This window comes from Dasypus novemcinctus, chromosome X, assembly GCF_030445035.2.
Source record: "Dasypus novemcinctus isolate mDasNov1 chromosome X, mDasNov1.1.hap2, whole genome shotgun sequence".
In the NCBI taxonomy this organism is placed as follows: domain Eukaryota; kingdom Metazoa; phylum Chordata; class Mammalia; order Cingulata; family Dasypodidae; genus Dasypus; species Dasypus novemcinctus.
Genome location: NC_080704.1, coordinates 17894975 through 17906565, shown reverse-complemented (window position 1 = coordinate 17906565; position 11591 = coordinate 17894975). Strand labels below are relative to the sequence as shown.

The following is an 11591-nucleotide window of genomic DNA, read 5'->3' as shown; positions in this document are numbered from 1 at the left end:
CTGTATTGGAATAGTTAAGAAACAGCATTTACCACTATGTTTTCTAGAGATGACACTTTATCCTTTTAGAAGTAAATTTCTGATGTTTAGAGGTGTCAGAACTATTTTCTACCATGTATTATTGAAAAGGGGTTTACATAAATTAATTTTATGGTTTTTCTTGCCAGAATTTCGAAAATATCCAAATGCGCTAACAAATGGCACCCTGAAAGGTAATAAACCAGAGATTTTAATTAACCAGAGTATCCCATTCCTCCACTGGATTATGCTTCAGAGTACAGCTGAATAAATGGTGACCACATTATCCTTTTTAGGGTTTCCTCATTCCACTTATTCACAATTCAGATCCCCCAGTAACACTGAAGAATCCATACCTTTCGAGTCCCTGTGGTAGCTGTGGTAGCAAGCTTTGAGGGCACAATGGTGGTGGGAAAGAATCAATGGTCAAAGAACGGTCCAATTGTAGGCAGAGGATCCTGTATTTTCTTTACAGTTCAAGAATATGATCAATACTGACCTAATGCATTAAACTTACCAAGCACAATTTGCACTACTTTAAAAGATCCCTTTGGGGTTTCCAAACATTTTTTTAAGCAGTAAATTCCCCAAATACGTAAAACAGTTGAAAGTTAAATACCTCCCTGCCTTACACTATATACAAAAATCAACTTAAAATGGATCACAGGCCTAAAGGAAAGAGATGAAACAAAAACTCTTTGAAGAGAACATGCAAGTAAATCTTAGTGAGTGATCCTGGATTAGGTCACGGTTAGATATGACACCAAAAACACAAGTGACAAAGATAAACTAGACTTCATCAAAATGAAAACGTTGGTGCTTCAAAGAACACCAACAAGAAAATGAAAAGATAACCCGCAGAATGAGAAAATATTTGCAAATCACTTATCTGTGATAAGGGACTTGTATCTAGAATATGTAAAGAATTCTCACAGTTCAATAATAAGACAACCCAATTAAAAAATGGGCAAAAGATCTGACTTGGTGTCTCAAAAGAAGATACACCAGGGAAAACGGACTTGGCCCAGTGGATAGGGCGTCCGTCTACCACATGGGAGGTCTGCGGTTCAAACCCCGGGCCTCTTTGACCCGTGTGGAGCTGGCCATGCGCAGTGCTGATGCACGCAAGGAGTGCGGTGCCATGCAGGGGTGTCCCCCACGTAGGGAGCCCCACGCGCAAGGAGTGCACCCCGTAAGGAGAGCCGCCCAGCGCGAAACAAAGTGCAGCCTGCCCAGGAATGGCGCCGCCCACACTTCCCGTGCCGCTGATGGCAACAGAAGGGGCAAAGAAACAAGACACATCAAACAGACACAGAACAGACAACTGGGGGAGGGAGGGGGGCGGATTTAAATAAATAAATAAATCTTAAAAAAAAAAAAAAAAAAAAAGAAGATACACCAGTGGCCAATAATAAAGATATGAAAAGATGTTCAATATCATTATTCATTAGAGCAATGCAACTCAAAGCCACAATAAAATTCCATTCCACACCTACTAGAATGGTTGAAATGGACAATAGCAAGTATTACAAAGATGAGGAGAAACTGGTACACCTTTACACTGCTGATGGGATCAGAAAATGGTGCAGCTGCTTTAGAAAGCAGTTGGGCAGTTTTTCAAAATGTTCAACAGTTATCTGGTACAGGGTTTCTTCTGGAGTGACAAAATGATCTAAAATTAGATAATGGTGATGACTGTACAACTCTGAATATACTAAAAACTACTGAATTATATACACTTTAAAAGGATGAATTTTGTGGTATGTGTATTATGTATGTATCTCAAAAAAGCTGTTATTAAGAAAAAGAATAAAAGACATAGCCGCCTGCTTTGGGGAAGTCAGGGTCACCCTCAGAAGCATCTTCCTGAAATGACACTAGCTTCTCAAGAACTGACCAAAGTAACTGCCTTCATGGAGAAAACAATTCCATTGCTTTGATCCCCCAGGCCTGTGAACTTAAGTTTCAATGGTTCTGGTTTTCCTAAGCAAGATATTCCAAAATATCTTTCAAAACAGTAGCATCCATTAAGACAAAGTTGCCAAACCCCTTGTGAGATTCAGACTTTATAAAAGATGCATTTTGTAATAAGAGGTTTGAAGCAGGTGAATGGAAAGCAAGGAAGCAAAGTGAAGGGTCAGATAAGCACTCCTGAGACCTTTATGGTTTCTTCTCTCAAGGTCTGGGGTCCTTCATGAATGGCTTGGCTCAGACCCTCTGGTAGAAATCAGAAGCTACCTAGGTCCTCCAAACTACTGGCTCCTCAGCACCAGACTGAGTCCTCAACTGCCCCACCCGGGCTGCCTCTGGGCACTGAGTCAGGCTGACCTAGGGCACCCTCAGCTGGTCCTCACCCACTATTACTCTCCGTGCACCGAAGCATGCATTTCATGTGAAGCGGGAAGCATGGTAGGTAATGTTTTGGGTGGCAACGATGGCAGAACAGTCATTAGGGATACAGATGGAAAGGAAAAACACAGCTCAAGTGATGAGAGCCAATCAAGAGGTAAGCACCCCTGAAACTGTGATACAGAAAACATCACACATCCTCAACATGACTTCTCAGGCTTCCTGAAGTGCAGTGCACAGAGCCCAGGGCTGAGGGGAAAAGACCAGAAGGTGCACCCCACCTCCATCACCCATGCAGGGTGGCCTCAGTCACCTCATCTGTAAAGTGACCCGCAAGGTCCGTTAAAAACCTGAAAGGTGATGCTTTGTGTAGCGGTCCTTGCTCATCTACCACCATGTGAAACAGAAGCTATGCCAGGTGGTGTGTGTGTGTGAACCCCTTTGAAAAAAAGACTTTTCCCCAAAGAATGTCCCTTTATGTAATGTGAAACAACAGGGAAAAGCCATCATGTTGTATTTTACCACAAATTGCCATTTTCCACCGGGTCACTGGGCAGAATTCACACTGAAGCTGTCGTCCGGCATACCATCGTCCGTTAAACAGAGACAGGGCTGCTTGGCATTCTTCTTCCCTTTACCAAAAATTCAAGGATACACTTTATGGCAACTTTCTAATATGCAGATGAACCCTATTATCAGTTAACCCTTTTGTTAATTTATTGCAGGCCCACCAGTTCACTGTTCTGTATGAACTGGGGAATCCCCATTACAGTCTTCAAGCTCCTGAAGCTCAAAATGTATTCGGGAACCCTTTTCACTAACCCTCTGAGAGATTTTGAGGCATGGAAATTCTCTTGCGTATAAGCTTCTTAATCCAAAAGAGTGGATCATTAAAAATGCAGTAGTGTTGTTCCACTGTAGGGCCTGTTCTTCCTAGGCTAAGATTGCTGTTCTTATTACAATGGCTGATTTAACCCGTTAGTCATGGAGTGGCCCGGGCAAACAGCAAGAGGAGAAAATGGTGTACTGCTCTCTTAGCTGGTCAAATGCACACCAAGGTTATTTTGGCCTTCAATTTCTGGCCCTTTCAATTTATACTTTGATATTCCCTATTCCAGTTATCCCTTTTCAGCCAAGTATTTTAATTACTACAATTATGTAAGTAATAATACAGCTCTCATAAAAGTTTCAAAGTCATATAAATATACAAAGAATGAGCTACAAATGTACTACTTTCAAATTCCTTCTATATTTCCATATCTACTCTTAGTATTTACATTTTTAAAATATCATGCATATGAAAACTCTCTTCTTCAGAGGAAAAATCCCAGAAATCAGCCTAAAAAAACATACTGGGACAAAAATCTGAACACGTTTATGTTTAGAATACTTACGATTGATACTGGACATATACATTGCCCCTTAAATGAGGTTCCAAGTTGCAGCTGACCTAAGGAGCAACAAAGTATTCAGTTATAAAAAACTAAGGGAAAGCAAGGATCCAGTCATCAAACGCCCTTTGTCCAGGCTAACAATAGCAAAAGTCATTTATCAAGAAAAGAACTCAAAATAGAGACACTACTCCACTCTCCTGTCTATTAAAGGGATGGCAGTGTTGCGGGTCTCAATTATCTGATCCCCACTGATCCCAATCCATTTCTTTCATAAATATGAAATGTTTCAGACGTACATAAAACAAAACAGACTAAATCAGCTCACATATACACTGCCCTCGTTTAACAATAGTATTTGCCATTTTTGACTGAGGAATTTCAAATACAGTGAAACATTTAAGATAGAAGCCTATTCTCCCTCCTCCATCACACAGGCACTATCCCGAGGCTGAGTGTATCCTTTGCATTCCAAACACAAACATACATACACTTATTTACATAGACATACAAACGTACGTCTACATACATACATACGCACATTCAGGCATATATACATGAGTGCCATAAAATACACATTTTTGGCTAAAAAGTGTAGGCTAGGGATGTAAATGTCAATTGAAAGAAAGCTAGAGAGCAATCCAGAGACTGAATAACACAGTGACCCCAGAGGTGGATGAGAACTGTGGTTGACGGTACAGATGCATGAGTGTCCTTCTGTGAGCTAGAGCGTATATATGTCACTATTGCAGAATGGTGGGAATGTGAAGAAGCATGGGAAAAATACAGTTGGTGTGGGCAGTGGATATGGCTCAAGCAATTGAGTGCCTGCCTCCCACATGAGGGGGAGTCCCAGGTTCAGTTCTCAGTGCCTTCTAAAGAAAAACACAGACAATGAGCAGGCAACACGCAAAAAACAACCACCAGCAACAACAACAACAAGCAGACAATCGGCACAAACAACAAGCAAAAACAAAGAGCAGTCAAGGAAGTCATCTCAGAGAGGGGAAAAAAAAATACAACTGGTATGACCTATGGACTGTGGTGAACAGCAATACTGTAATATTCTTGCATCAATGCCAAAGATGTACTGTGTTGATAATAGGGGAGTATGGAAAAAGTGTGCCAAATGTATGTTATGGACCATGGTTGGTAACAGTCTGATATTATCTTAAAAGCAGTTATAAACATTCCACCACAGTGTGGTATGTTGATGGAGGATTGTTGTATGGGAATTGTGCAAACTGTATGATTGTTTTGTAAGTTCACAACTTCTGTAAAAAAAAAAAATTAAATATATATACACATATTATGTATATACACATATAAATGTATGTCTATGTATGAGTATACGTGTATTTCCATACATACATAAATGTGAACATCTTAACAATATAGGCTATTGCTTTATATGTCTTAAAAATCTTATATAGATAGCATTTATTTCACTTTCGTTTTTCAAGATTTCATCATGTAAACTCAATAAGTTGTTTTCACTACTGTCTACTGGACACATCAAATTAGCAAATGTATTTATCCATTCCTCCAATGATGGGTACCCAGAGTGCTTCTACTGCTACACCCAGCACAGCGCTGCAGGAGTTTCCGCCACCGCACCTGAGTGCGAGGACTTGTCTGCATGTGTGCCCAGTGGGAGAGTGGTGATCTGGTGGTGATAGGCACCTCCAACTTCCCTAGGCAGTGACGGACTGCTCTCTCAAGGAGCTGTGCTAATTCACATCTCCTCACTCACTCTTAGTATTCATAGAATTAATACCTCACTTTAATATGTATTGCTCTTAAGACCAGTGATAATGTGCCTCCAAAAATGACAAATCTGACTTGTAATTATATTATGGTATAAAAAGGTCCTCAAACATTGATACTAAAGTTTGCCTTTCTCTCAAAATAAAGCTCTAATTTTACTATTTTTTTTCTGGAGTGGTTTTATTACAGCATCCAAAAAGAGGCAAGATCGGTGCTGGATAACAGTTCACAACACCATAGGAGAAGGATGAGCAGAAACCTCGGAGTGCGCACTGGCTGTGTGAGGACCCTCAGAGGTCATTTAGTCCAGGGGTTCCCAAGGACCCATCTGTAATTCTTCCATGTTTCCAAATGTTTTCTACTAGAAGTTTATTACAGAGCATTCCATTTATAACTGCGACCTGACTGGCACGAGCCTGGCCAAGAGCATTACAGAGCTGATCCAGTTCTAAACAGAACTGGGTACAGCCCATGGCAGGGAACTATGCAGTTTCCATGCACCAGCCTGCAGTCGTGAAGGGACTCCATTACTACCACCCCATAGAAGCGGTATAGTCCTGGGACCGCAGGAGGGGGAGCCCCGGATGGATCCAAGCCCCTCCCTTGGTGGATGAGGAAAGGCACGGAGAGGTAAAGCCACACGTCCCAGAGCACCGAGCCAGTCACGCCACAGTGACTTCCGACAAGGCGTGAGACTTGGCCCTTCTGTCTTACTTGGTGTTGGTTGTGCTGAGAAGTGGTGTAAAGTCAGGCAGGCACACAAGACAAACACAAGGCAAGGGGGAAAGGGAACTTTGAAAAGGATTTGCAAAACTCCTGCTTGAAAACAACAGCTAGAAGCCAAGTCTTGCCTCTCATGTCACTGCCTAGCTCTGCTCATTGGCTGTCCCAACTCTCCACCGTCATTTCTGACTAGCAGGAAAAATGTACAGCTTGAGCCCTATCTTTTTCCCAATCAGGTAATAATTCCCCTGCCCTAACATCATCAAATCATTCAGGTTAAGGTCTGATCAAATCACAAGCAAGGTAGGAAGCTTTTCACTATGTTAGGGTTCAATTAATGGGTCCTACTTGACCCTTGCCGTAAAGAATATTTTAAAATAGTTACACATAATTGGAATACCTCTCCTTCACCTGGTCTGCAGCATCACAAGCCTTGATTTGGGAGACATTCCATTTTGAAACTATCCAATGAATAAAAATAAGGTAAAAAGAAGGAATCAAGATATAGGTTTAGAAGAACATGTACCAATGGGTGAAGTCGCAAGCAGGCACTGTCAACACAGCACACAAAAACTTGAGTTGTGAAACACTGCCACTGGCGGGAAGCCCGACTATAGGAAGGAAGGTAGTGCAATGGCTGTCAGACTCGGGGTCTAATGAAGGCTCAGACAACCTTTTGCAGGGGACCTGATTCAGAGCTTTCTACACTGGGAAAAAGGTAGATCATAGCAGAATCGAACAAATGAGCACTCCTTTCTGGTCCAGACCCTAGGATTCAGGAAACAGCATGCTAAGTACATGTTGATGACTTAATTTAGTATCTATACTGTATTGGCAATGAGGAGGGCTGGAAATGGAGTGAGGAGGCGCGGTATTTACTGAGTGCCTGGGTGCCAGCCTCCAGGCCAGGTGCTGTACCTCTCAATCTAGGTACATATCATACGCCTTGGTGCTCTCACCGTGTTGAAGACTTTGGTGCAAAGTGAACCGATCCCCTTCTTCACACGTGTGCCTACCTTGAACTGAATCACTTTCCCCACGTTCTTGAACTCGGGGAGCACATCCTCATAGAACTCGAGGAACTGCTGGTAGGTTTCCTCCTCACTGTACTCCAGGCTGGCATCGGGGTCATAGTCATCCCGTCTGCACTGCTCCATTCCAAATGTTGTAAACATGCTTTTGATAAGAAGGGTGGGACTGGAGGCTGGGAAATTATGTTTACGTGAACACCTGCAGACGAAAGAGAACACAAAAGCTGGCTTTAAACTCTGAGATTAAAAACTCCAGTCATCGAGCTGTTTTGACTTCACTGTGGGATCATAAACCAGTCAGACATCAAATTGCAACACTTAAGAAAACTGTTCTAAGACTGGCCAATACATTGGTTCTCATTAAAATGTAAATTGGGAAATTATTTCCAAGTTCACAGGCTATTTAGCTGTCTTTTAATGAAGTTCAGGAAGCCTTACAATATTGAACCAGAGGGACAAAGACAAAGACAACCTGGCGTGCCAGGTTGTGGTGATGGGCACAAAGACCCCACATGGGACTCTTTGGAGGAAGGTGAGACCTCAATACAATTCTGGTTCTTTAACAGACTCCAATTAACTTGAACACTTAATAGAACAGGGTGAGCTAAGAATGTCCAGTTACTAGTCGATTTCAACCTCACAGACATCCAGCATTTTATAGCTTTCATGGCTTTTTTCTATTTCTTCCTTCTGATCCTTGCAACCCTGTAGGTGAGTCAAAAGGTCCTATAACCCCCACATTACAAGTAAGGTAGCTAAGGCCCAGAGGGGCACACCTGCCCCAAATCACATGGCTGCTAAGAGATGGAGCCAAGAAACTGAGTGAAGCTACTATCTAGGGTCTCTTCACTACAGGGCATAATAAATATAATTGTTTTTGATAAATGAGGCCAAACATTATGGAGAACAATTGTCTTGCATAGTTTCAACGGGCCGGGGCCAAGGTGACCAGACTGGACAGAGTAATTTTATAAAATCCTTTATTTATTTATTTATATATATTTTTTGACTTTCTCTCTCTCTTTTTTTTAAATTATTTATTTATTATTTTTTAAAAAATTACATTAAAAAAAATATGAGGTCCCATTCAACCCCACCGCCCCCGCCCCCCACTCCCCCCACAGCAACACTCTCTCCCATCATCGTGATACATCCATTGCACCTGGTAAGTTCATCTCTGAGCATCACTGCACCCCATAGTCAATGGTCCACATCATAGCCCAGACTCTCTCACGTTCCATCCAGTGGGCCCTGGGGGGATCTACAATGTCCCGTAATTGTCCGTGAAGCAAAAAATATGGAACGCTTCACGAATTTGCGTGTCATCCTTGCGCAGGGGCCATGCTAATCTTCTCTGTATCGTTCCAATTTTAGTATATGTGCTGCCAAAGCGAGCACATAAAATCCTTTATATGAGCTTATTTTCTTATTTACTTTGTGCTCCTAATATAACAGGAGAAAAAAAAATTTAATTCAAGGTTCCAATTAACCAAAAATTTCCAGGTTAGCTTTCTAATTAAAAATTGGTATGACAAAATTTTTAGGAAAAAAAGACTTCACAGAATTTAGCAAGAAAAAAAGCTGAAACAACATTAGGCAAGCACTGGAAACAATAATAGTCTTGGAATCACTAAATGTTTAAATAGTGCTCACTTTCTGTGTCTATAACATATACCCATGCACCTCCTCAAACAATGCACAGGGTGTCCTGCACACACATTGTGCCTACCTCAGAAATGTTCAACCACTGTTCATTAATGTAAAATTTTCTATTTTCCAAATGACCTCCTAGGTTTTTCCATCAGAGACCTTGCTATGAGCGCCCTCTTCCCAAGAACAGCTATCCCCAGAAGAAAGAACAAGGATTCACCCTGGCGGGCAGTGTTAGCAGTGAATCAAAAATTTACAAGTCTGCAGCCCATACAGTGTTAAACAAGCAACCAATTTAACAAGGTTAAGAGTCTGCTCACGGGGATTATTATATCTGAATGAACTTGGCCCTAATTCCCAGCATATTCTGGAACAGAGCCAGAGTCGCTATCTAGGGAAAATCCCAATTTGACTTGGAACAAGTCCAAAAGGCCAGCCCTCCAGTTCCTACTGCAAGTTAGCTAAGGGAATGTATACGTGGGAAGGCCGTCTAAAGCAGTGGTGTCAAACCTGTGTGATTATCAGAACTACTTAAGAGGAACTGAGATTTCACACATCCCACACCCTGGACCAACTGATCAGAACTCAAGGGGGTGGGGAACCCGTGTTTTCAAAGTAACTCCCCACCTGGTCCTGAAGCTCGGCCACTGTTGGGAACCACTGGGTTAGGATATGCTGTTTAGCCATTCCTTGGATACTTTAATCAAGTCAGATAGGTGGACATTACCTTAGCCCAAGGATGGCCAATAAATGATGTAGACATCCAAATGGCCCCTCAGGTACAGCTAGCTGACTGCTCCTCTTCTTCCCTTAAGGGAGCACTCCAAGTAACCACTGTCTACTGAACGGAGATGATGTTCCGATGAAGCCTTAGTTTTGTTCCTCACAGAATCACCAAATTTCACCCCAAAGTTAAGCTTCCATCATTTATTAAAGGTCTTGATGAGAACCATGCTCATGAAAATTACAAATGCAACTCTTAGAAAACATCTATCAAACTTATTGTCCATGTTCTACTCAATGTCTTTATACAATATTCCCTGGGAGAGGGGGAGCAGATATGGCTCAAGCGGTTGAGCGCTTGCTTCCCACATGGGAGGTCCTGGGTTTGGTCCCCAGTGCCTCCTGAAAACGAAACAAAACAAACAACAAGCAAAACAAATTAAATAAACCAACTCAGGGGAGCTGATGTGGCTCAGGGGTTGAGCATTGGCTTCCCACATACAAGGTCCAGGTTCAGTCCCCCGCCCTGCTATCTCAAAATACAAAAACAAACAAACGAACAAAAATTCCCTGGGAGAAATATTTAAAATCTGGTTCCAGGATAATCTTTGTCTTTCCAGAGATACCACGCATTCTTTTCAGTAAGAACTATAAAGCACTAAAATCCAGAGTCAAAAGGATTGCACATTCACAATAACTCATTTATGCCTCCTTTCCTGGCTTTCTGATTTTCTCTCTTTTATTGGACTTAGTGCAGGAGATTGTAAACCTTCTTTAAATCGCTTCTGGAAGTATGTGAGGTATAAATAAATTCTCAGACAAATAAGGTTTACCTGTCATCGATGATTAGGTTCTTTTAAGGGAAAAAAAATAGAATTGCCCTCAAAGATGTTAGTCCAAAAAATACCACTTCCACAAAGGGTCTAGAATTAAACTCTGTACTGATTATAAAAACAACAAAACAAACATTTTGGTGACAAAAGTATTTCTCCAATGAACTGACAAACCTTCAAAATGGAAAAGAAAAGCTGCATGACCTAGAGCAAGTCGCTGAGGTTCTCAGCACATGAAAGGTATATTTATCTGAAGGAATGGTATTAGATCTCATAACTAATTTCACAGCATTTTGTCTCACAGTACATCACCTGAACGATGAAAATAACTGTCACGCTCATACTTTTTTTGGATAGTTTTTAAATGCTGAAATTTCATATGCCTATGAAAATATTGAGACATGTTCACAAACTAATTTGGCTACTGTCAATATTTATTTGAAATGACTCTTAGGGGTGGGTTTTGAAAGCCTGACGGTCCACTTCTCTTTTCACAGGTATCTGTCAAGCGATTTTCTGAAACTGTTTAGGATATCTCCCCTTCTCTTATGTAAGTGCAACAGGAGATTCTATAATTAGACTACCACAAGTCTTAAAATTCAAGGAAATGTTAGCAATATAAACAAGGAATCAAGAGGCGGACTTGGCCCAGTGGTTAGGGCGTCCGTCTACCACATGGGAGGTCCACGGTTCAAATCCCAGGCCTCCTTGACCCGTGTGGAGCTGGCCCACGCGCAGTGCTGATGCGCACAAGGAGTGCTGTGCCACGCAGGGGTGTCCCCCGCATAGGGGAGCCCCATGCGCAAGGAGTGTGCCCCCTAAGGAGAGCCCCAGCGCGAAAGAAAGTGCAGCCTGCCCAGGAATGGCGCCGCACACACGGAGAGCTGACACAGCAAGATGACGCAACAGAAAAAAGAAACACAGATTTCCATGCCGCTGACAACAGAAGCGGATAAAGACGACGACGCAGCAAAATAGACACAGAGAACAGACAACCGGAGCAGGGGTGGGGGGGAAGGGGAAAGAAATAAATCTTTAAAAAAATAAAATAAAATAAGGAATCATACAGCTAGAAAACCTTAAATGCAATCTGGTTCAACTACATA

The 11591-nt window shown here is 41.9% G+C and overlaps 1 protein-coding gene and 1 non-coding gene across 2 annotated transcripts in view; both read right to left on the bottom strand.

Moving 5' to 3' along the window:
- Nucleotides 1–11591, bottom strand: part of ZRSR2 (zinc finger CCCH-type, RNA binding motif and serine/arginine rich 2) — a 30177-nt gene that overhangs the window by 2623 nt on the left and 15963 nt on the right. The window contains exons 8-10 of the mRNA XM_004476662.5: nt 7265–7478; nt 3762–3817; nt 2890–2999 (exon numbers count right to left, since the gene is read on the bottom strand). Of these exons, the coding sequence (XP_004476719.2) occupies nt 2890–2999; nt 3762–3817; nt 7265–7478 (380 nt within the window). The remainder of the gene's footprint in view (nt 1–2889; nt 3000–3761; nt 3818–7264; nt 7479–11591) is intronic.
- LOC111760052 (U6 spliceosomal RNA) lies at nt 8571–8677 on the bottom strand. The gene has a single exon (XR_002793850.1). It is a non-coding gene; the product is annotated as a U6 spliceosomal RNA (small nuclear RNA).